Raw genomic sequence first — 26,334 nt, forward strand, 5'->3', positions numbered from 1 at the left:
GCACTTGCGCACTATTTGCGCGTAGCGTCGAGAGTGAATTGAGGTTAGTTTCGTGGAAAAACAAGATTTTCAATTTTATTTATTTGTGAGGGGTTTTTTGGAGTAAGTATTTTTTGAAATTGGTGCGAAATTGGCATTATTTTGTTTTGTAGACGTTGCAAGGAGAAATCTGCTGCCGTCATTCTTTTATTTGATGGGTACCAACATAAAATAATTACTTGTGAAAGTGACAAGATTTGTGAAAAAAGCGACTTCAGGTTAAGGGTAGGTTTGCAAAATTTGTTAAAGACGTAATGTACAATCATTGCTAAGGCTGGTTCATTTTTATGGGTTGTATTGCAGAAATCTATACTGCCGTTTGTGACAAATGACGTGGTGGCGCCACCGTCGCTCGCCACAATTTTGAGGTTATAACGAAAAATGGCGCTATGAATTGTTAGGAAAAACTTCCAAGTAAGTAGTTTGTGTTCAATTAATTTTATGTCTCGCTGTGTTTTCTACAAACCCCTGACAACGTCGATTTTGTATTTGAAAATTTATTTAAAATCAGACTCAGAATACAAGTTGTTTTTACAATAACTTGTGTTTCAGAAGTCTGACGTCTGGCGCTGCAGTCGTTATTGAGGTTAGAAAAATGGCGTTTTAATTATCGAACACGTCGAATATGTCGCAACCAGCTGTGAAAAATTCCGGTGTTTTTACCAGGACATTGTTTGACGGAGAATGTATTGATTTAACTGATGATGCAGACCTCCAAACTATTGACAACAACAAGGTCCGTAATAATGTAAAACCTACTTTACAAATGAGACCAGCTGTTAATGAAAATGCAAAACTTGTCAATCAGCAGCCAGTAAAAACTATGTCTGCGCCACCCAAACCTGTACTAAAACCCACCATAGAAAACTGCAACAACAAAAACATAGTTGTTTTATCCAACCAAGTTGTATCTTTGGAAAAAGTCAAACAACACGACGGATTCGTGTATGTGCGTCCAGTAAGCACGACTTTTGAAGATACTAGAGTGGAAGAAGGCGACGTTGTGGTAACTCCAAGTTCTAAAGAAATCCGCAGCCAAAAATTCCCGATGGATCAACCGTCTGCGGATCCGCTTAGCAATATTGATAACGACGACGATGACGTCATATTCTTACCGATCGGAGCACAGCTGAAGCAACGTACGCCTCAGAGTCCTAACCAGATCCTGAAACCGGTTCAGAAGGTGGTTCAAAATGCAAAACCTGGAAGTATTATGAACAAGCTTTCTGAAGCCATATCTTCTCTAAAACCTACTCAGACCAGAACCGAAAATAGGGTTTTAGTGCCCAGGCTGCAGCACACTCAGACCGTTCAAAAAACACTCGCCAAGCCACAGCCAAATCTTCAGATAATTTCACGAAAACCACCTCAGAAAGTGGTTCAAGCGGTAAAAGCGAACCCGGGTGTGAATGGTACAAACGTGCAGTTGCAACAGGGTTCAAAACCTGTTAAGGTTTCTCCTGTTGCGGCAGCGGAACGAACTATTGCCTCATACAAACCTATTCCTGAACTGGCTAAAAACAAGATGGCGCCGGGTCCGGTTAACTTACCCAGTCTTGAAAAGTTCGGGATTGTGAATAAGGTTGGGCGTTTGAGTCGCGAGGAGGTGCTGAAAGCTGTGAAAAGTATATCAAAAGTGGGGCCACAAAGACCCAAAGTGGCGAAAAAAACCTACGTGAAAATTAAACAAGGAGACACAGTTGTGGTCCAGAACCCCTTTTCGAACGGTAGAAGCGAGGTGAACGAGGTGGTTGTTCCTGAAGATGGCGAAAAGAACAAAACCGCTAGTCAACGAGAAGACTCGACGTTGTCTCAAATAGTAATCCAGAATGTGTACACAGCAGACGATTCGTTGTTTAATTCACCAGAAACGGCTGCAATTATAACCGAGGATACACAACAGCTGGTTTTTTTAAACGGTGTTTCCAACGTGGACACAGTTCCTAAAACTCCAGTATTAGTTCAAGAAACGGCACCTCTTGCTACTAAACCCAATATTCTCAAACCCCAAAAAACACCACAAACCCCGAACCTCTTAATAGACCCGATTCGGGGCTCAGTTATCTACAACAAAGCTATCCAGAAACATGTTAAACCCGGAGACGGAAGTCCCGTGAATTTGTCGGACCTTGCGGAAACGGTGTCCGCAGTGGCCACAATAACCCCAAACGCAGACGGTAACACAGATGGTACAAACAAAGGAGACGTGGTTTTTCTTCTCTACCCCGTGGGTGACGATTCCGAGAGTGGATCCCCGTTCCAAGAAGGCCAGGTTCGGCAAGTCTTAGCCTTGGTACCTTCGGACTCGAAATTCGCCCCAGCTGCTCCCGTTCCCGACGTTACCGAGTCGAAGAAGACCGATTCAGATCTGATGCCGCCTCCTATGGTCCCGTTCTTAAGAAACATAGGAGTTAATAAACCATCACCCTCGAGTAGTAAAGGGTTCGAGCCACCACAAATCGTGGAACTCGACCCGCCTGATCCCAGTCAAATACGTAAACATCCACGTAAAGACCTGGGAGTACACAACACCCGACGCAGTTTCCCGAGTGAAAACTACATACCGAAACCATCACCTGGAGAAGCCGATCTGCAAGAACTACTCGAACAACTCGGTGGTCCCCCGCGCAAAAAAATCGCCCCACCAAGGATTCTAAAACCAGATTCACAGAAAGCTTCATTCAGAAAGGCGTTGCCTAAACCTCTACGCAAAGTCGTTGAACCTCCCGTCGTCACGCCCGTCGATATTCTCCAAATCATAAACAGAGGAAAGAAGCCCGAAATCGAAGGCAGGTGTGTGTACAACCAAGATCCCAAAAACGGTGTCCACTTCCTCGGTTTCACGAAACGGGAGATGCGGCCGGCGTCCTGTCTCAAAGAAATCAAAGCAATTATTAAAAAAGACAAGACGAAAATCACAAGACTGAGAAACAAGATGGCCGCCCAGGACCGGAGTCACGTGGTTTATTGCGGCGGCGCCAGCAACTATTTCTTGCCAGAAGGGGTGAAAACCGAGTGCGAAGAAGAGGAGGCAAGGCACGAAATTGAGTATCAGACTTTCACGTTTGAAAATAGCGAGCGACGGCACGAGTTGGTCGAGACGGAGATTCTTCCAACCATTACCGAGGTTGTGTCTAAAGTTAATCTGCAAGTTTTGCAGATGAAGCAGACGCGGAAGTCTGCGGCTCCGGCTAATCTTTCCAGGACTGAAGAAGCGCTTCAGTTGATTAAGAAAGGGCTGGAGATGATACAGAGTTGGTCGCAGGATGATAAAGTTGAGAAAAGAAAGAGAGTTGATCCGATTTTTCAAGGAAAGGGGGGTGAAGCGGAAGTGGTACAGGTTGTGGAGAAAGCTCCCAGACGACGAAAGCAGGTTATAGAGGAGAAGGAGGAAGAACCCGTGACGAAAAGAGGGCGGGGGAGGCCTCGATTAAGTAAAGACGGTCAAGAAGGCGGTGTTAAGAAAGTGACTAATGACGGGGTTGCGAAGAAGAGAGGGCGTAAGAAGACCGCCGACGACAGTGATGATGATTTATTGGTTGTGAAGAGGGTGGATATTATTAAGAATCCAGAAGTTGGGAAAAGAAGAGGAAGACGGAAGAAAATGTAACTGTAGGGTAGAAGTTACGCTAAGTTGCTTTATAATTTGTCTTAATAAAATGTATCATCTGCAATTTTTTATATCCCAATTTGGTTTAGAGCTAGTTTTTGCAAAAATAATACATTTCGTTCGAAAATGGTGTTTTTTAGACAACACGCAACAGCGCCATCTCACGTTATCGACGTAATTTAACCTGTGGCTTGTCAAAATAGATGGCGCTGGGTGACAATTGTGGAATTGAGCAACTGCGATTCTCAAAACTAGTCGCAACATTTTACGTCGAATTAGCTTCTAATTACCTCATTTTGAGTCATTTTAAAAGTAGGGTTATCTTGTAATTAAAAAACACATGCAAATGTGGTGGAAACTGATCCAGTAACCAAACGAAATTTGTACCAAGAAATTTTCCAACTTTTTTACTCTAGTAACATGATTAAGCATAGATTAGTGATAATTACTACAAATTTGGTTATTTCAACTGAAGAATAATAATAATTCTAGGAAGCTAGATATGCAACTCTTTATACACACAATTTTACTATAAATAAACAAATAATGATAAAAAGATCGTGATATCACTGTTTTTATTTTGTAAATTTTATCAGATAACATAAACTGTCAATATTGATGTTTTTAGATGGATTTTCGAACTTAATTTGTAGGCAACACATTATACACCAGAGTATTTTTATAATCTTTATTTCAAAAGCACAATATCTCCATTTCAGTGACTGATTTTATCCGATTTGAATGAAATGAATGATTTTATACTGAACAGAAATAAAATTAGTCGTTAGAATGAGAAGAAGGTGGGTGTGTGCTACTTGCCAAGATAAGACTGATTTTGGCAAATAACCCATCTTTCAATAAAATAGAGGGCGGGGCTAGTACTTGCTAAGATAAGAATGATTTTGGCAGATGACATATTTTCCAAGAAAATAGAGGGTGGGTGGGCGGGATTAGTACTCGCTAAGATAAGACTAATTTCAACAAAAGTTTTGTTTTTTTTTTCACATCCTAGATTTTATTATTAGTTTATACTCCCATTCGACAGAAGAACATAATTAGCCCCGCCCACCCACCCTGTTTCCTTTTCGGTGACTGATTTTATCCGATCTGAATGAAATGAATGAACTTATCTGAACAGAAATAAAATTAGTCGTTAGAATGAGAAGTGAGGGGGTTAATACTTGCTAAGATAAGACTGATTTTGGCAAATGACCTATCTTCCAATAAAATAGAGGGCGGGTGGGCGGGGCTAGTACTTGCGAAGATAGACTAATTTTAACAAAAGTTACGATTAGCGCTTTTTTTGACATCTTAGATTATTGGTTTCCATTCCCACTCGATAGAAGTACATGGTTAGCCCCACCCACCCACCCTGTCTCCTTTTCAGTGATCGATTTTATCCGAACTGAATGAAATGAATGATTTTATACTGAACAAAAACTAAATTAGTAATTAGAATGAGAAGAAGGTCGGTGGGCGGTGCTAGTACTTGCTAAGATAAGACTGAATTTGGCAAATCGCATATCTGCTAAGAAAATAGAGGGTGGGTGGGTGGGGCTAGTGCTTGCTAAGATAACAATGATTTTGGCAAATAACATATTTTCCAAGAAAATCGGGGGCGGATGGGCGGGACTAGTGCTTGCTAAGATAAGAATGACTTTGGCAGATGACATATCTTCCAAAAAAATAGAGGGGGCGTGGGCGGGGCTAGTACTAGCTAAGATACGAATGATTTTGGCAGATGACATATTTTCCAAGAAACTAGAGGGCGGGTGGGCGGGGCTAAGATAAGACTAATTTTAACTAAAAAGTTTTGTATTTTTGTCACATCCTAGATTTTATAATTAGTTTCAATTCCCACTCGATAGAAGAACATAATTAGCCCCGCTCACCCACCCTGTCTCCTTTTCAGTGATTTATTTTATCCGAATTGAATGAAATGGTTGATCTTATATATTCAACAAAAACAAAATTAGTAGTTAGAATGAGAATAAGGTGGGTGGGCGGTGCTAGTACTTGCTACGATAAGACTAATTTTAACAAAAAACAAATACGATTAGCGCTTTTTTTTCACATCCTAGATTTTGTTATTAGCAGTAGGCGGAAATTTATCTTACGGATGCAATTCCCCAGTTGAAGCAAGGTGTGTTTTACGGCGAGTAGCGGGGACGCTTTGATCTGGTCCACAAGGTCGTTGCCAGTGCGTCGCTAGGAGTGTTTACAGCTTGTTAAAAAACTACTTCTATATTACTATATTACTTAAAAAAATAATACTTGATGCCCTTTTTAATTTTTCAAACACAGGACCACAGATTTGTGATCTTGAAATGTTATATTATGTTGATATAGTCCAAAATAAAAATATATTTGTAATCAAAGTATCGCCGCGACAGCACTGGATCTACCGTATGAAACACAATTTCGCCCGTTGGTTATTAGTTTCCATTCCCACTCGATAGAAGAACATAATTAGCCCCTCCCACCCACCCTGTCTACTTTTCAATGATTGATTTTATCCGAACTGAATGAAATGGTTGATTTTATATACTCAACAAAAACAAAATGAGTAGTTAGAATGAGAATAAGGTGGGTGGGCGGGGTTGGTACTTGCTAAGATAAGACTAATTTTAACAAAAAAAGTTTTGTTGTAGATTTCGAGGTCTAGAACTCAAATCCGATCTCGGTTCTTTGATAACTGCAACCGTTTTTCCAGAACTGAGCGTTGAATTATCGAAATTTTTGAAATTTTCAAAAATTCGCATTTCATAACGATTTTTTCGAAAATGTTGCTTCGTGACCATCAACATGCTATATTTTTGGAATCAGCGTGTCGAGATCTATGTCTCTGAATTTTTTCATAACTTTTAGACAACTTTTTTAAAATTGAAATTTTTTAACGGTCTCCCCTTCTTCAAAATTCGGAAAAATTTTGACATTTTCGAAATTTAATTAAACTCATTTTCTTGTAGATTTCGAGCTCTAGAACTCAAATCCGATCTCGGTTCTTTGAAAACAGCAACCGTTTTTCCAGAACCGACCGTTGAATTATCGAAATTTTTGAAATTTTCAAAAATTCGCATTTCATACAGATTTTTTCAAAAATTTTGCTTCGCGACCATCAACATGCTATATTTTTGGAATCAGCGTGTTGAGATCTACGTTCCTGAATTTTTTCATAATTTTTAGACTACTTTTTTGAAATTGAAATTTTTAATGGTCCCCCCTTCTTCAAATTTCGGAAAAATTTTGACATTTTCGAAATTTAATTAAACTCATTTTCTTGTAGATTTCGAGCTCTAGAACTCAAATCCGATCTCGGTTCTTTGATAACTGTAACCGTTTTTCCAGGATCGACCGTTGAATTATCGAAATTTTTGAAATTAGCGCTTTTTTTCGCATCCTAGATTTTATTATTAGTTTCCATTCCCACTCGACAGAAGAACATAATTAGCCCCGCCCACCCACCCTGTCGCCTTTTGGGTGATTGATTTTATACGAACTGAATGAGATGAATGATCTTATACTAAACTGAACAAAATTAGTAGTTAGAATAAGAATAAGGTGGGTGGTCGGTGCTAGTACTTGGTAAGATAAGACTGATTTTGGCAAATAACATAGCTTCCAAGAAAATAGAGGGTGGGTGGGCGGGGCTAGTACTTGCTAAGATAAGACTAATTGTGGTAAACGGCATACCCTCTAAGAAAATAGCATGAATAGAAAATTTCGTTATTTCAAATTGTACACACAAAAACGATTTTGTAATAAAAATGCGAAAACTTCGTTGAGGTTAGTTTTCGAAGACTTGACACAAACGTCAAAATTGCAATTTCTTACAGAACCACAATTACACCCACCAAATTAAAAACGGAAAAGAGGTTGCTTTAGGAAATCAAAGGAGTAGATTTGGCAACAATTGTATATTTGTAATTCATTACAATTAAAAGATTTAAATATATACAAACGACGCAGAGTAATATACAAACAATAAAACTATAGGATAAAGTGAATCACACTATTTTCCAGGACCTGGAACAAGTTAAAACGTATCAACAAACCAACATTAAAATCATATCAAGGACAATAGTTAAAGAACACAAAAGTTATATGTTGACTGGCTTAAGTAAATATGGCGTACGAGTATAAAATGATGAACTACAAACTACTAGGATAAGAGAGTAAGTCTCCAAGTGGAAGTCGAAATGTAATATTAATAACTTACGTAAATAGTAGGATTATGATTAGAGTTTACAAAATGTCTCGCGTGGAGTCTTCACCTCGCTTACGTTGGCACTGAGGAGGTGCAAATGTCAACAATAACTCACAAAAGCTCACGTAACTATACATCCTGACAACTTCATATTTACAAACTTCAAATTTCAAAGATTAAAGCTTAGAAACATGCAAAAATGATTGTATCTTCTTAGATTACCACTCAAATCACAGCAAGTGTGCATTACGTACAGTGCGATCAAAATCGCTAGTGCGTTAAATAGCAAGACGAAACTTTAGCACCACTAATAAGAGGGGTCTCAACGTAACTCAAGCAGTTCTGCTGGTGTTCCGAAGACTAACGAGAAGAGAATTTCTACTTCTAAAAATACGAAAGCTTGTAGGACGGATTTGTGCTGAAACTTCCAAAGTCGCTGCTAGTCGGATAGAGCTCAAGCGTTGTCGTTGAAGAATTCGGGGGAAGGTAGGTACTAAAATCCCTGATGGTATCAGCGGTTAACAACATCAACTGTATATACATACAAGCTCAAATTATCTAATCATAAAAAAATACATTTCGATGATAACAACGAAGAAGTACTCTCACATGAATCGCAAATTATCTGTAATCTTAGTGTTAATGTATCACAAGTGCCATCTATAGTCGACGGAGGCGCCATCTGCGGCCAACATAGCGACACTGCTCTCAACCTGTCACAACGCAATAAATAAATAAACAAGGGTATAATATTTTATTATTTTTAGCTTAAATATAAATATAAGTGATCGTGGTTGTTTTTGACACTACGAATCGATAAAAATAAAATCGCGTTGGGTGTAAACATAACCTTAAAATTCCGCGTTCAACGATAAAAGTACGTAGGCTACGTAAAATTCTTGTTTCGTGGCGCCCCCGCGCTCGACTAAACAACAAAATGTACATATATACAGCCGAACAACATGCATTTAGTCCTTAGTACAATAATAAATAACAAAAATTGAGCTTCGTAACAGTCCACTGCCGTCCCAACATCCTATACTGTATTGGCATCACTCTATACTTCTAGATTCAATAAATTAGAAAAATAACCCTGACGCGACCTCCACACGGTCCATCATTCCTTCGTTGTCGTCTCCTCCTTCGTTTCCTTCTGCTCCTGTTTGGGCTTAGGCGGTAACTTCAACTTGAGGGGATCCCTCAACCTCCTTAAATCTAATTCTAATTTAGCTATTTGGTCTTTGAGAACGTTATATTGATTAACGTCAAAACCAGTCTTTTTGGCTCTTTTGTGGAGGAGTAGCAGGTGCTGTCTGTCCCTGACGTCGTTGAGTATGTACTCCTGAAACACAAACAAAAGACGCTCGAGATGAATACACACGGACACACGCTCGGGTCTCGGTCTCACCTCCCGCGTAAGTACGAAGTAGGCGTAGGCGGCCATGGCAGTGCCGTACGTGACGAAATAAGTAACGGGCTCCATAATATCCCAGGAGTACTCCCACCACGTGAGCCTAGCCAGGATCCCGAACTGCACCGACATCAACCCCAGGCCGGCCCAAGCCATCCAGTTGCTGCGGCGGTTGGCCACCTGCTCGAGCTCCAACATCTTCTGCTTGAAAAAAGAAGTGTAACAAACGACTTTACCGACTCTGATCAAGCAACAACCACAAACAAAACATAGCCACGCCCCCGGTCCTAAACGGGCCACCACCTCAAGCTAAACCCCACCAAATCAAGCGATCACGTGACTGCGACGCGGCTCGCCGTTGGCGCGAAATCGGCGGCATTAATCAAACGCGACGCCGCTGGTTGGTGCGGCCGTATAAATTACTGCGCCTAGTCTTGGCCGGCGTCCAACGTTTCGGCCTCCGAAACGAAATTTACAACGACGAGATGTTCCACTTTCGGCGTTCCATCTTCAAATTGCCTGCATCGCCGTAATGGAGCGGTTCTTTCTTGATGGAACGAAATTATCAGCGAACAATTTAGATTTCGCGAGTCCTCAGGCGATTCTGCGGAAATTTCGGGAAGATGCGGTCTCAATTTGATAAAGCGGGGAGACGCAGCGAGATGGTTTTTAATTTTCCCGGTAATTGGCCTGTTCGGAGTTGCGGGGGGCATTGTTATGTGGAGTAATACAGAAGATGATTTTATGAGAGCGTCGTGTACGTAAATTTCAGCTGAATTTTATGCGAAATGTTTTATACCATACTTATTTTTACGTTCGTTGCTCAATATTTCGAGCAGAATTCAGTGAACGTTGTAAGATCCTCATCCCTAAGTAATTTCTAATTGAAATTGAAATTTTAAATTTTTTAATAATCAAGAGAAAGAAAAAAACTACTGGACTAGACAGCGGTAGGAGGGAGGCGAGCAAAAAGGGGGAAAAGAGAGGCATATTAGAGTAAAAAGAGAGATCAGGTCAGGTCAGGTCAGGATTGCCTTTTCAAAGCAAGATTTATTCGTTAACAGCATTAAAATTTTATAATCCTGCAACTCTCCTACACAAGTTTTCACCCACATAATATTTAACTAATCATACACAAAAAACGAGAAGGCGACAGATGGAGGCGAGTGGTGAGAGAAAAAGGGGCAAAAGACAGGCAAAAAACAGGCGAAAGAGAGAAGCAAAAGAGAGCGGCGGAAATAAAGAAGGAGAGAAATTTTTGTTAAGGTATTCCAGATAATGTCGCAATAAGGCAGAAAGAGGGTGAAAAAGAAAAAGGCAGAGAAACAAAAGAGTACGATAGATTGAGGTAAAAAGAAAGAGGTGGAAAATGAGGCGAAAATCTTAAAAGAAATAAAGCGGGCCAAAGGGAAGGGTAATAATAATAATACTAATAATGAAGGTAAGAGGAATGAGGTAATGAAAGTAAGGGGAAAGTGAGAAGGAAACTAGAGAGGGCAAAAGAGAAGGAACGACAAAGGGATGAAAAATAAATGCGTGAAAGAGAGACGAGAGGCGACAGAAAAAGGGGCGGAATAGAGAGTACGAAAGGAAGAGAACAAAAAGAGGAACAAGAGGAGACAACGAAGGGAAGGAAGAGTGCAAAAGAGAGAATGAAAGAGAAGACGAAAGAGATGGAGGATGAATGAGGGAAATATAATAATAGTTTGAATTTTCGTCAGCGTATTACCGAAAACGATGAAATAAAGGGTGAAAGTGGAAAAATGGAGAGGGAGAAAAACAGAGACGAAAATATAGATTGTTCTGAGTCTTTTGAAAGTAAAGAAAGGGAACCAGCGGAGATGGAGAGGAGAGAGTGGAAAAAACCAAGAGGGACAAGGGTAGGACAGGGAGTGGACGAAAGAGAGATAGGGGCGAAGAAAGACGAGAAGCAATAGAGAAATAGGAGAACAAGAAATATGAAATGCGAAGAAAAACAAAGAGGCGAAAGAGACAGTGAACGGGAGAGGACGAAAGAGAGAAAGTGAAAGAGAAAGGGCTAAAGAGAAAGGGTGGAAAAGAGAAATGTAATAAATAACAGAATTTTCGTTAACGTATTTATTACAGAAAATGAAGAAATGAGGCAGGGAGTGGGTGAAAAAGAAAGGCAGAGGGAGAGATTGAAAATGAGGAAAAAATACTTTGTTTTGATAGTTTTGAAAGTAAAGAAAGAGGACTACCGGAGATGAAGGGGAGAGCCTGCGAAAGGCAGAGGGAAACGGGAAGACAAAGAGAGAGGAGGGAAAATAGACAGAAAGAGGGACAAAAGAAAAGAAAGTCAAAAACGGGGGGGCAAAGAGAGATAGCGGTGAGAAGAAAAGGAGTGAAAAGGGGACGAAAGAGAAGGGTGCGAAAAAAGACGAGAAGCAATGTAGAAATTGGCAAACGACACAGAGGAGAAGCAACAGAGAAAGGAAGAAAACAGGGAGGGGGCGAAAGAGTGAGAACGAAGATTTGAGTGAAAAAGAAAGGGCGAAAAAGAATAGGCGTAAGAGAGTAAGTGGAAGAGAGGGAGGCGAGAGAGAGAGACAGGCGAAAGAAAAAGATGAAAGAAACAGGTGAAGAGAGAGGTGAAATAGAGACGCGAAAAAGGGAAGCGCAAGAGGGAGACGAAATAGAAAACCAAAAGACAGAGGTGAAAGAGAAAGGGAGAAATAGAGAGGGCGAAAGTGTGGGAAGGAAAAAGATATAGCGTAAGAGAGAAGGCGAAATGAGGCGAAACAGAGACATAGAAGAGAAACGGAACGGGAGAAAGTCGGGGAGGCGAGAGAGAGGCAATAAATTAAGGGAGAAATTGAAAAAGCAAAAGAGCGTGAGGACGAAATTGAGTAAAACGAAACAAAGACAAGCAGAAAGAGAGGCAAAAGAGAGCGGCGGTAATAAAGAAGGAGAAAAATGTAATAATGGTTAGAATTTTCGTTAAGATATTCTAAAAAATGTCGAAGGCAGAAAGAGGGTGAAAAAGAAAAAGGCAGAGAAAGAAAAGAGTAAGATAGATTGGGGTAAAAAGAAAGAGATGGAAAAGGAGGTGAAAATCTTGAAAGAAATAAAGGGGACCACAGAGAAGGGTAAAGGGAAAATAAGAAGAAAAATAGATAGAGCGAAAGAGAAGGAACGACAGAGGGACGAAAAAAATTGCGTGAAAGAGAGACGAGAGGCGACAAAAAAAGGGGCAGAATAACGAGTGCGAAAGGAAGAGAGCAAAAAGAGAAACAAGAGGAGACAACGAAGGAAAGGGAAAGTGCAAAAGAGAGAAGGAAAGAGAATTACCGAAAATGATGAATAAAGGGAGAAGGAGAAAAACAGAAGAAAATATAGATTGTTCTGATAATCTTGAAAGTCAAGAAAGGGAACCAGCGGAAATGGAGAGATGACAAGGGTAGGACATAGAGTGGACAAAAGAGAGATATGGGCGGAGAAAGACGATAAGCAATAGAGAAGTAGGAAAATAAGAAATACGAGATGCGACAGAGAAAGGAACAAAAGAAAGGAAAAATAAAGAGCGGAAAGAGAGAAGCGAAATAGAGAGGACAAAAGAGAAATGACGAAAGAGAGAGGGCTAAAGAGAAAGGGAGAAAAAGAGAAATGTAATAACAGAATTTTCGTTAACGTATTTATTACAGAAAATGACGAAATAAGGCAGGGAGAGGGTGAAAAAGAGAGACAAAGGGAAATATTGAAAAAGAGGAAAATATACTTTCTAGGGGAGAGTCTAAGAAAGGCAAAGAGGGAAAGGAGAAGACAAAGAGAAAGGAGGGAAAATAGAGAGGGAGCAATTGAGAAGACGACTGAAAGAGCGACGAAAGAAAAGGGCGTCAACAACGGGGGAGGCCAAAGAGAGATAGCGGAGAGAAGGAAAGGGGACGAAAGAGAAGCGAAGAAAGACGAGAAGTAGTGTAGAAATTTGCGAACGAATGAGAGGAGAAGCAACAGAGAAAGGGACAAAATAGAGAGGGGGCGAAAGAGTGACAACCAAAATTATAGTGAAAAAGAGAGGGCGAAAACGAATAGGCGTAAGAGAGAATGCGAAAGAGAGGCAGAGACATAGAACGGGCGTAAGTTGGGGAGGCGAGAGAGAGAGAGAGAGAGAGGCCAAAGAGAAGGACGAAAGAAAGATAAATTGAAAAGGCGAAAGATAGTGAAGACGAAAGTGAGAAAAGCGTGAGAGTGAGAGAGAGAAACAGACATAGAGACAGCGAAATAGTGAGTACGAAAAAGGGAGTGAAAAACAGAGGACGAAAAAGATTAAGCGTAAGAGAGAAGGCGAAACAGAGGCAGAGAGAAACGGAACGAGGGAAAGTCGGGAAGGCGAGAGGGAGAGACAATAAATTGAGGGAGAAATTGAAAAGGCGAAAGAGCGTGAGGATAAAAGGGAGGAAGACGAGAGAGAGAGAGAAGCAGAGAGAGTCGAAGGAGAGAGGCGAAAGAGAAAGGGAGAAATAGAGAGGCAGAAAAGAACGGGCGAAAGTCAGGGAGGCGTGAGAGAGAGGCGAAAGAAAGAAGCAATAAATTGAGGGAGAAAATGAAAAACGAAAGAGATTGAGGATGAAAGTGAGGAAGGCGAGAGAGAGCGAGAGAGAATCAGAAAGAGACAAAAGTCAGGTGAAACAGAAAGGGAGAATGAGGGGAGCGAAAATGAAGATCAGAGTGGGCGAAAAAGAACAGGTGTGAGAGAGTAGGCGAAAGAGAAGGAAGCGAGAGAGAGAGGCGGAAAAGAAAGATGAAAGAAAGAGGTGAAGAGAGGGGCGAAGAAGAGAGGCGAAAGAAAGAGGTAAAGAGAGAGGTGAAAAGACAGGCACAAAGGGAAGCGCAAGAGGGAGACGAAATAGAGAATCGAAAGAGAGATGCAATAAATTGAGGGATAAATTAAAAAACCGAAGGAAAGTGAGGAACGCGAGACAAAGACAACAAGAAGAAGAGGCAAAACAAAGAGCGGCGGAAATAAAGAAGGAGAGAAATGTAATAATGGTTCGAATTTTCGTTAAGATATTCCAGAAAATGTCAAAATTAGGCAGAAAGAGGGTGAAAAAGAAAGAGGTGGAAAAGGAGGCGAAAATCTTGAAAGAAATAAAGGGGACCACAGGGAAGAGTAAGGGGAAAGTGAGAAGGACAATAGAGAAGGCGAAAGAGAAGGAACGACAGAGAGACGAAAAAGAAATGCGTGAAAGAGAGACGAGATGCGATGGAAAAGGGGGCGGAATAGAAAGTGCGAAAGGAAGGTAGCAAAAACAGAAACAGGAGGAGGCAACGAAGGTAAGGGTGAGTGCAGAAGAAAGAATGAAAAAGAAGACGAAAGAGCAGACAACGTCAACGTATTACCGAAAATGATGAAATAAAGAGAGAGAGAGAGGGAGAAAAAGAAAGGGAACCAGCGGAAATGGAGAGGAGGGAGTGGAAAAGGCCAAGAGGGACAAAGGTAGGACACAAAGTGGACGAAAGCGAAATAGGGGCGAAGAAAGAGGAGAAGTAATAGAGAAATAGGAGAAAAGAGATACGAGATGCGACAGAGAAAGGAGCAGAAAAGAAAGGGGGAGGGAGAAAGAAAGAGCGAGAGAAAGATCGATCAAGGCGGATGGTGATGAAGAAAGGGGTAAAAGAGAGGAAACACAAAGAGGCGTAAGAGAGAAGCGAAAGGGGGAGGGCGAAAGAGAGAGGGCTAAAGAGACAGGGAGGAACGTATTTATTACAGAAAATGACCAAATGAGGCAGAGAGAGAGAGTGAAAAAGAGAGGCAGAGGGAAAGAAGAAAGATTGAAAACAAGGAAAATATACTTTCTTTTAATAATTTTGAAAGGAAAGAAAGGGGACTACCGGAGGTGAAGGGGAGAGCCTAAGAAAGATAAAGAGGGAAAGGAGAAGACAAAGAGGGAAGAGGGAAAATAGAGAAGGTGCATTAGAGAAGAAGACAGAAAGAAAGACGAAAGAAAAGGGCGTCAACAACGGGGGAGCCAAAGAGAGATAGCGGAGAGAAGAAAAGGAGTGAAAAAGGAAGGGACGAAAGAGAAGGGTGCGAAGAAAGACGAGAAGTAATGTAGAAATTGGAGAACAAGTGAGAGGAGAAGCAACAGAAAAAGAGACAAAATAGAGAGGGGGCGAAAGAGTGAGAACGAAGATTAGAGTGAAAAAGAGAGGGGAAAACAAATAGGCGTAAGAAAGAAGGCGAAAGAGAGGCAGAGACATAGAACGGGTGAAAGTCGGGAAGGCGAGAGAGGGAGGTTAACGAGAAAGACGAAAGAAAGAGGGAGAAATAGAGAGAGCGAAAGAGTGAGTACGAAAAAGAGAGTGAAAAGAGAGGACGAAAAAGATTAAGCGTAAAACGAAGGAGAAATAGAGACACAGAGAGAAACGGAACGGGGGAAAGTCGGGGAGGCGAGCGAGAAGCAGAGAGACGAAAAAGAAAAAGGGAGAAATCGAGAAGGCGAAAGGGTGAAAACGAAAAAGAGTAAGCGTAAACGAGAAGGCGAAAGAGAGAAACAGAGAGAGAATCAAAAAGAGACGAAAGTCAGGTGAAAGAGAAAGGTAGAAACAAAGGGGGCAAAGAGTGAGAAAGAAAAATAGAGTGAACAAGAGGGGGCGAAAAAAGTAGGCGTAAGAGAAAAGGCGAAAGAGAGAGGCAATAAATTGAGAGAGAAATTGAAAAGGCAAAAAAGAGTGAGGACGTAAGTGAGAAAGGCGAGAGAGGGAGACATGTAATTACGGTTCGAGTTTTCGTTAACGAATTAGAAAAAAAAGACGAAATTAGACAGGAAGGGATGTAGGGGGAACGAGAAACGGAGAGAGAGAGAGTAGATTGGAGTAATAAGAAAGAGCAGCAGAGGCGAAAATTTTGATAAAAAAAGGGAGAAATAGGCGAAAGAGAAGACGACAGGCGACAAAGAAAAGGAGGAAAGAAAGAGTGAAAAAGAAAGAGGCGAAAGGTAGGACAAAAGAGAGAAAACAAACGATAATAACTCGAGTTTCCGTCAACGCATTGCAGAAAACGGCGAATTTTTTTTAAATGACCTCAGCGGTTTGTGGAAGGGCATTAAAATAGAGATTTGCGTAAAATTTAAATATCAAGGTGCAGGGTTCAAGAGACCTGTATATCAATCAGTACCAGACAGACAAACAAGAGGTAATTAAACGTTGAAATAACATTATAAAATTTAAATAAACATTTGCTTTCATGTAATCGGACAAACGGAAACCAGAAATCGTCATTTTCGGATTCTATACACTGTGAAACGACTAGAAAATTTAGCATTCGTCATTCGTTTCAAAAACTGCAAAACGAAAAAGTTTCTATGAAGCGCTGAATTAAAAAAACGAAAACACAATTTCCATTTTAATAAATCAGTCTAAAACTGGTTAACTAATTCTCGTACGACTAGCGCTTCATTAAAAACCTTCATTCTCGTGCATAAATGGCGCTTTCGCGCACTAGTTCCATAAATCACACTTGTTAAACAACATTATTTGCACGATTAATGCGCTAGGAAAGTTTTGATGACGAAGTCCGAAATAAAACTCATCGACGTGTACACTGCGAGTTTAATTGCTAATTCGATACCTGGCTAATATTTGTCGCTGCAAACAGCATAAAAATCGCGTTGTTTGTACAATGTTTTATAACTCGGCTCTAAAGCGATTTAATTACATTAACATCTTCACCACCTCATTAGCATTTTAATAGTAATGAATATAAATCACACGTAAAGAGACCGAATTAACATTTCCATCAGTGTAAATTTAATCATACATTCAGTTTCTAACTTAATTACAATTATTTAGTTATAAAAACGCCGAAAACACAATTACCGAAGTTTTAATTAGCGGCGCGGCCGTAACGTTTCTGCCTCCTCTCTTCATCAGAGAACAATGCAACACAAGACAGTTAAATCCACCGTAAGTCTTCGGCAGCTGCTCGCTGCATCTTACATAATTCGAAAGTAAACACAAACATCGCGACAAAGCTCCATTAAAAGTCCGGCGATGAACTCGTTCCGGGGCGTCAGGACGTCTGCCCGGATTCTTCCGCATCCTGGCCCATTTCGCGCTGCAGAACCGGGACAAGGCGAAAAAACTACGCACAATAAACTAAAGGATTCAGACGTTGCCCGACTATAAACGCAGAATAAAATTGCCGCATCGGTTGGGCCCTCTCCGGGTTTTTGCTCCGGGAGGGAGATGTCACAGGCGAAAAATTCCCACGTGTTGTAGCTTAGTAAAAGAAAATCGACGATTATGTTGATTATGCGCCGAACGGGTGTTTGTTGTGCTGGATGAAGATGATGCTCGGACGAGGAAGGTTCTCACGGACGGGTTGAGTAATTGGGGTTATTTAAATGTCAGGAATTCATGAAGACGTTCGAGGGTTTGAGACGAATGAGGAGCTTAGAGCGAAGCGGGGGTGAACAACTTATAGTCGCGGAATTAGGGCACGTAAAATAACAGTATATTGCGTTATCAGGGTGGAATGGTACAGGGATGTTTCGGGAATTATGCCCAATTTCGTGTAGTTTTCTTGACTCTTGGGGGCAATACAGCGAGAAAAATAGCGACTTTGCTAAATTGCCTGGATTACTTTTTAAACGCGAGGTTATTTTTTAATATCTTTGGGTCGTGAAGTTGTATGAAAAATAAAAAAAATCCCCAACAACCGAGAAATTTAGCAAAGCAGCCACTTTTATTACCGCCTTTTGTTTTTTAAAACTACTAATCGAGTCTATCGGGCGATTGTCACTTTCATGTTTTCTCGACGTTTCACGACCTCTAGAGTACGAAAAATTGCGAGGGAAGTTCCTCCGCGTCGCAATTTTCCGTCGCGCCCCTTTAAACCCCCAATCCCGCCACCTGACCCACAAAACACCTCGCATTAAGCCACCTTTAAAGCTCCTTACTTAATCATGCGTCCCCACCCCCGGCCCACTTTTTGCCCGTTTTCCCCACTTCGGCGGCCGTCCCCAAAGCCATCAGCACTCCATTACCGCCCTCGCTAACGTATGACAATTTAAAATTTCATCGCCGCGGCTTCACACTTTAATTTATTTATGGGGAAAACCCCGAATTTGGGATTATTGTCTTTGACGAAGCCCCCGCGGGACCGCAGCGGCTTAGTTTCGTGACGGAAATAACCGAAGATCAGATTTCGGTCCACCTTGACCGGGCCGAGATCCCGCAGGAGCGAATTAGAAATCGGCTCGTAAAAGGGACATCAAAGACTCGATTTGATCAGTTTTTTAGTGCGAGGAGGAGGCCGGGGGTGATCGAGCGAACGAGGGGCGGGGGAGAGGATTTATTGCGGTTCAACACGTGGGGCGATGAGCTCGTGGAATTAGCGTTTCGGAGTGGATCGCCGCAACAGAGGTTCTGCGAAATTAGGACGACCATGTGGGGGTGCTGTGGAGGAAGTTAATGGGAAAAGGGGGAGGCTCGAGAGTGCGAGTTTCTCGGAAACTCGCATAAAAGAAGTCTTTCAGGGCTGCGTTTTCTGGAAGCGGTCTATTACTTCTGGAATTTTGGCCTGGATTGGCCATTTGGGAGTGACAGGTAGTGTTGTTCATTTTTTGTCTATTTATTTATCATTTTTCGCTTTTTCTTCCTTTCCTCCGTCTTTTTCCCAAGTTCCTCCACCCTGGTCAAGTAGTCGAAATCTCTCCGATTCTCTCTCTCTCTCTCTCTTTCTCTCTCCCTACTACAATAACTTCGGTCACTTCCTTCTTTCCCGATCTATTTCTTTTGGTCCCCCCTCTTTCTTCTTTTTTTTTCCTTCCGGTTTCCCTCTCGCCCTCTTTTTCCCTCTTACTCTCTCTTGCCCCTGTCTTCCGCTTGCTTTACTCCCTTTTTCCTCGCCCCTTTCTTTGTCTCTCCCAAACAACATTTCTTGATGCATTACAAAATGTTTCAACAAAATTATATATTTATAATATAAAAAATATATAAATAACATATAATACATAAAGTTCCGAAAAGAGAACTAAAAAACGCGAATCTGGTGAGACAGGTGAAGGAGAACAATAAGGAGATCGAGATGTGAAAGAGTACGAAAGAAGAACGAGAACTTGAAAGAAAACCAGAATAAGAATTATGTAGAGATAGAAACTTGAAATGACAGCCAGGACTACACTAGCGTGGAATAAAAAGAAAATTAGGAATAGAAAAAAAATGAAAGAACGTTATGAAACCAAGAAAAAAAAAAAAAAAAGAAAATCGAGAAGGAAAACTAAAAATAAAGAAAATAAAAAACTGGAACGAGATATTGAAAATCGAAAATTTGAAGAAATGAATAAAATTGAAAACCCAATAACTGCAAAATGTTTAAAAGGAAAACTGAAAAAATTGCAAATCAAACATAGAAAGATCGAAAATTTGAAGAATCGAGAAACTAGAAACTCCAAGATGGAAGAAAAGAAAAATTAAAAAATCTGAAAGTCGAAAAATTGAAGGCATAAAAACTGAAAAATTGTAAAAATCTAAAAAATAAAATATCCAAAAGTTGGAAAAACGGAAAATTGAAAAAACAAAAAATTATTAAACCGTAACTGAAAAATTAAAAATTAGAAATTAAAAATTCGGGAAATTTTAAATGGAAAAACTGAAAAAATTAAAAAACCACAACTGAAGAAAAGAAAAATTTTTGAAAGTTATTACATGTTTAAAATGAAAACTAGAAAGATCGAGAAACTGAAATTCTAAAATAAAAAAAAAAATAAAAAAAATAAAATCGATAATTGACAAGTTACAAAATTTAAAACCTCTAAAATTGCACACAGAAAAATTACAAATCCAAACATTGAAAAATTTCAGTTTACAAAAAAGAAAAATTGAAGAGATGAAAGAAAAATTGGAAAATCAAAAAATAGAAATTTAAAAATTTAAAACTCATAAAATTGCAAACTGAAAAAAGAACTACTATTTATCAATATAAAATCTACTTTTCTTACAATAAAATGAGTGATCGAGAAGAAAACCGGGTGGGTGGGCGGGGCCACTTTGAAGTTTTTTTAAATCGTAGATTCGAACACTTGACAAAATAAAATTCAATCTTTATCTCTCAATAAATAAAATAAGCCAATGAAATTCAAGGGTGAAGGTGGGTGGGATTAGTTTTAACTTTTTTTGTGTAGATTCCACTATTTATTACTTAAAAATAAAATCGAAACATGAAAAACCGAAAAATCCTAAAAATAAAGAACTGGAAAATTTGAAGGAATGAAAAAACTTGAAAAGATAACTGAAAAATGGAAAAATTCTAAATCGAAAAATTGAAAAAATGAAATTTTTTAAAAATAATTAGACGTTTAAAAGGCAAATTGAAAAAATTGCAAATCAAACATTGAAGGACCAAAAATTTGAAAAATCGAGAAACTAAAAAATCTAAAATGGAAAAAAAAAGAAAAATTAGAAAATCTAAAAGTCGAAAAATTGAAGGCACAAAATTGTAAAAATCTAAAAAATAAAATATACAAAAGTTGAAAAAACGAAAAACTGAAAAATTTAAAAATAAAAACTCCAAATATTGCATTTCGTAAAATTGAAGAACGAAAAAAAGAAAAATTGAAAAATTGCAAATCGAAAATTAAAAAAAACAAAATCTGAAAAACTGTAAAAATAAAAAAAATACAAACCGAAACAAAAACTAAAAATTGAAAATCTGAAGAAATGAAAAATTAAAAAATTAGAAATTGAAAACTCGGGAAACTTTAAATGGAATAATTGCAAAATCTAATAACTGAAGAAACAAAAAAAATCTGAAAATCGCATATTCAAAAACTGAAGAAACGAAAAATTGAACATTTTGAAGGAACGAAAAGTTGAAATTGAAAATTCGGGACATTTTAAATGGAAAAACTGAAAAGTCCAAAAACTGAAAAATTAAAAAAACAACACTGAAGAAAAGAAAAACTGAAAAATTGCAAATCGAAAAACTGAAGAAACGAAAAATTTTTGAAAGTTATTACATGTTTAAAATGAAAACTAGAAAGATCGAAAAACTGAAAATCTAAAATTAAAAAAAATAAATAAAATCGAATTGAAAAGTTAAAAATTGAAAAGCTCTGAAATTGCAAACCGAAAAATTACCAATCGAAACATTGACAAATTCAAAAATTGAAAAACTTTAGTTTATAAAAAAGAAAAATTGGAAAATCAAAAAATAGAAAATTTAAAAATTGAAAACTCGTAAAATTGCAAACTGAAAAAAAACTATTTATCAATATAAAATGTACTTTTTGTCCAATAAAATGAGTGATCGAGAAGAAAACCGGGTGGGTGGGCGGGGCCACTTTCAAGTTTTTTCAATTGTAGATTCGAACACTTGACAAAATAAAATTCAATCTTCATCTCTCAATAAATAAAATAAGCCAATGAAATTCAAGGGTGAAAGTGGGTGAGATTAGTTTTACCCTTTTTTGTTTAGATTGCACTATTTATTATTTCAAAAAAAATCGAAATATGAAAAATCGAAAAATCCTAAATATAAAGAAAATAAAAAACTGGAACGAGATATTGCAAATCGAAAATTTTAACAAATGAAAAATGGAGAAATGAATTAAAAAATTGAAAAATCTAGAAATGAAAAAAATTGAAAACCTAATTACTGAAAAATGGAAAAATTCCAAGACCGAAAAATTGAAAAAATTAAAATTTTTAAAAATAATTAGATGTTTAAAAGGAAAACTGAATAAATTGCAAATCAAACATTGAAGGATCGAAAATTTGAAAAATCGAGAAACTAAAAAATCTAAAATGGAATAAAAGAGAAAAATTAAAAAATCCAAAAGTCGAAAAATTGAAAAATTGTAAAAATGTAAAAAATAAAATATCCAAAAGTTGGAAAAATGAAAAACTGAAAAATTTTAAGATGAAAACTCGAAGAATTGCATATCGTAAAATTGAAGAACGAAAAAAAAGAAAAATATTGAAAAACGGAAAATTAAAAAAACAAAAAATTATTAAACGTAACTGAAAATTTGAAAAACTGTAAAAATAAAAAAAAAAAAACCGAAACAAAAAACTAAAAATCGAAAATCTGAGGAAATGAAAAATTAAAGAGTTGAAAAATACAAAAATTGGAAATTGAAAACTCGGGAAATTTTAATGGAAAAACTGAAAAGTGCAAAAACTGAAAAATTAATAAAACAAAACTGAAGAAAAGAAAATTGAAAAATTTCAAATCGACAAACTGAAGAAGCGAAAAATTTTTGGAAGTTATTACATGTTTAAAATGGAAACTAGAAAGATCGAGAAACTGAAAATCTAAAATTAAAAAAAAAATAATAAAATAAAATCGAATAATTGAAATGTTGAAAATTTAAAACCTCTGAAATTGCAAACCGAAAAATTACAAATCGAAGCATTGAAAAATTAAAAAATTGAAAAATTTCAGTTTATAAAAAAGTGATTAATTTTCCATTCGTTGCCAGACTGAGGGGCGGAGCGTAATTACAAAATCCATATTTCCTGTTTTAAACACGCTTTAAGTTTTATGTTGCGAAAAGAAGATTACGAACAAGAAAAAAAGGCAAAATATTTTTACTTAAACGTAGACTTCTTTTCGCGAATTTCTAATTTATTATTAATAATTATTAGTGAAAATGTGTTGTGTTAGTACTGTGAACACAAACGAAAGTGGATATTTTTCCGAAAAGGACCGAAAACGGGGAAGTACGACTTCAGTTTTAATTTATCAAGTTCCGTGATTTGTTTACTCGACAATGTTTAAATTTTGGTAAAAATTTCGAAACGGTTGAAGTTGATCGGTCAAAGCTATACATTTTCACGATATAATTAAATAAAATTTAGACATAATTAATATTATTTATAATGCTCAAATATGGTAAGTAACTATTCATATATGAGAATCAAACCGAAAACCGTTTTACTAAAAACACGATGGTATTAAAAACAAAACAATTTATTTAAATATTGTTAAGTTAATCCTGAAAATGTCTTAATTTCGCGGCCAAAATATGAAAAATAATTTTTGCAATCTCATCGTGACGTGCGATGACGTCACTGTCACGTGAGCTACCTGTCCAAAGGTCACGTTTCTCGGTCCCTTGTGTTCAGTATTAATTTCTGTTTGATGGCGGCAAGATCGTTGTTTCATTTTGGCATAAAAGTGGAGCGTTTTAGCGAATTTTTAGGTTATTATTAATACATATTACGGAAAATATGTTGTGTTAGTGCTGTGAACACGAACGAAAATGGATATTTTTCCGAAAAGGACCGAAAACAGGGTAAGTACGATTTCAGTTTTAATTTATCGGATTCCGTGATTCGTTTATTCGACAATGTTTAAATTTTGGAAAAATTTTAGAAACGATTGAAGTTGGTGGGTCAAAGCTATACATTTTCGCGATATAATTAAATAAAATTTAAACATAATTAATACAATCCATAATGTTTAAATGTGATAACTCTCAATATATGATAATTAAACCGGACCTCGTTTTCTTGCAAACCCGAAATTATTAAAAACAAATCAATTTGTTTAAACAATGTTAAATTATTCCCGAAAATGTGCATTTTCCCGGCCAAAATATGAAAAATAAATTTTGCAATCTCATCGTGACGTACGATGACGTCACTGTCACGTGAGCTACCTGTCCGAAGGTCACGTTTCTCGGTCCTTTGTGTTCAGTATTAATTTCTGTTTGATGGCGGCAAGATCGTTGCTTCATTTTGGCGTAAAAGTGGAGCGTTTTAACGAATTTCTAGATTATCATTAATACATATTACGGAAAATATGTTGTGTTAGTGCTGTGAACACGAACGAAAATGGATATTTTTCCGAAAAAGACCAAAAACAGGGTAAGTACGACTTCAATTTTAATTTATCGGATTCCGTGATTCGTTTATTCGACAATGTTTAAATTTTGGAAAAATTTTCGAAACGATTAAAGTTGGTGGGTCAAAGCTATACATTTTCGCGATATAATTAAATAAAATTTAAACATAATTAATACAACTCATAATGTTTAAATATGATAACTATTAATATATGATAATTAAACCGAAAACCATTTCCCGAAGAACACGAGCTTCGCAAAAACAAATTAGTTTGTTTAAACATTGTCAAATTAACCCCGAAAATGTACAATTTCTGTGCTAAAATATGAAAAATAATTTTTGCAATCTCATCGTGACGTACCATGACGTCACTGTCACGTGAGCTACCTGATAAAAGGTCCACTTTTCCGTCCTCTGTGTTTAGTTTAGATTCCGGTCTGGTAGCAACAACACTAGAGCTCCGTTTTGGGTTAAAAGTAGCACGTGTTCGCGAATTTCTAATTTATTGTTAATAAATATTAGCGAAAATGTTTTGTGTGAAGTGCTGTGAACACGAACGAAAATGGATATTTTTCCGAAAAGGACCGATAACAGGGTAAGTACGACTTCAGTTTTAATTTATCGGATTCCGTGATTCGTTTATTCGACAATGTTTAAATTTTGGAAAAATTTTCGAAACGATTGAAGTTGGTGGGTCAAAGCTATACATTTTTGCGATATAAATAAATAAATTTTAAACGTAATTAATATCATTTATAATGTTTAAATATGATAAGCATTCATATATTATGACAATTAAACCGGACCTCGTTTTCTTGCAAAACCCGAAATTATTAAAAACAAATCAATTTGTTTAAACAATGTTAAATTATTCCCGAAAATGTGCATTTTCCCGGCCAAAATATGAAAAATAATTTTTGCAATCTCATCGTGACGTACGATGACGTCACTGTCACGTGAGCTACCTGTCCGAAGGTCACGTTTCTCGCTCCTTTGTGTTCAGTATTAATTTCTGCTTGATGGCGGCAAGATCGTCGCGTCATTTTGGCGTAAAAGTGGAGCGTTTTAGCGAATTTCTAGTTTATTATTAATACATATTACGGAAAATTTGTTGTGTTAGTGCTGTGAACACGAACGAAAATGGATATTTTTCCGAAAAGGACCGAAAACAGGGTAAGTACGACTTCAGTTTTAATTTATCGGATTCCGTGATTCGTTTATTCGACAATGTTTAAATTTTGGAAAAATTTTCGAAGCGATTAAAGTTGGTGGGTCAAAGCTATACATTTTCGCGATATAATTAAATAAAATTTAAACATAATTAATACAACTCATAATGTTTAAATATGATAACTATTAATATATGATAATTAAACCGAAAACCATTTCCCGAAGAACACGAGGTTAGCAAAAACAAATTAGTTTGTTTAAACATTGTTAATGTACAATTTCTGAGCTAAAATATGAAAAATAATTTTTGCAATCTCATCGTGACGTACGATGACGTCACTGTCACAGTTCAGTTTTGATTCTGGTTTAGTGGCAGCAACATCGGAGCTCCGTTTTGGGTAAAAAGTAGGACGTGTTCGCGAATTTCAAATTTTTTGTTAATAAATATTAGCGAAAATGTGTTAAGTTATGTGAACACGAAGCAAAGTGGATATTTTTCCAAAAATGCCCGATTTTTTTTGAAATTTGTTAATAACATGCATTCAGCACTGATAAAATACGGCTTTAGAATATACAAAATACTGCGTTCATAATTCACAAAATACCGTATGCATCATTTTTAAAATACGGCGTCCAAATTTACAAAATACGGTGTCCTTCACGTATGCTATCAAACCCTAGTCCTCTCTTTTAATGGCAAGACGCACTCCAGACCTCCTCGTATTGTTTGGTTCTTGCTGGGCAACAGCAACGAGCGAGCAGAGTCATCGCTCTTTGTTGGCAAACGTGGAGAAATTTGTATATTGTAACTTTTGTAATTGAAGCATTTTCTACTGTATATTTTATGTATTACTAACTTAACTTGGGTCTTGCCAATTTAGCTCCTGTGGGGCAAATGCTTTGTTTTCACGGTGCACTTGCTTGGGTATTAATTTTGCAACAGTGCATTCTTTGGTTCCGAGTCTGAATTCTCCATGTCGTCAGACGCTCTGGCCTGGGGGGTTCTGCTGGCCCTTAGATGCTGGGTCATCATCCTGAACGGATGAGGTTCATCATCCTAAAAGGATGAGGTCAGTCGGCCCTGTA

At 37.9% G+C, this 26,334-nt stretch overlaps 2 protein-coding genes across 4 annotated transcripts in view; one reads left to right on the forward strand and one right to left on the reverse strand.

The window, feature by feature from the left end:
- Window position 1: 1 nt before the first annotated feature.
- On the forward strand, window positions 2-3,713 carry LOC135137134 (uncharacterized). Of its 2 annotated transcripts, none has more exons than XM_064066709.1 (4): window positions 2-102; window positions 153-264; window positions 343-453; window positions 592-3,713. In XM_064066709.1, the coding sequence occupies exon 4, from the start codon at window positions 665-667 to the stop codon at window positions 3,647-3,649; it is 2,985 nt and encodes a 994-aa protein (XP_063922779.1). In that variant the 5' UTR covers window positions 2-102; window positions 153-264; window positions 343-453; window positions 592-664; the 3' UTR covers window positions 3,650-3,713. The 2 variants fall into 2 exon arrangements, with proteins under 2 accessions (XP_063922779.1, XP_063922780.1); XM_064066710.1 differs by having other exon boundaries at window positions 22-43.
- A 5,021-nt stretch (window positions 3,714-8,734) lies between these two features.
- The window catches only part of LOC135136964 (calcium uniporter protein, mitochondrial), a 133,304-nt gene continuing 115,704 nt past the window's right edge, over window positions 8,735-26,334 (reverse strand). Inside the window, exons 5-6 of one of the 2 annotated variants that reach the window (XM_064066470.1) lie at window positions 9,265-9,471; window positions 8,735-9,198 (exon numbers count right to left, since the gene is read on the reverse strand). In XM_064066470.1, the coding sequence (XP_063922540.1) occupies window positions 8,974-9,198; window positions 9,265-9,471 (432 nt within the window). In that variant the 3' untranslated portion in view covers window positions 8,735-8,973. The remainder of the gene's footprint in view (window positions 9,199-9,264; window positions 9,472-26,334) is intronic. The other variant, XM_064066471.1, reaches the window with a different exon arrangement.

This window comes from Zophobas morio, unplaced genomic scaffold (assembly GCF_036711695.1).
Source record: "Zophobas morio isolate AGI-343-1 ecotype UQ-CSIRO unplaced genomic scaffold, CSIRO_AGI_Zmor_V1 ptg000028l, whole genome shotgun sequence".
Classification (NCBI taxonomy): Eukaryota; Metazoa; Arthropoda; class Insecta; order Coleoptera; family Tenebrionidae; genus Zophobas; species Zophobas morio.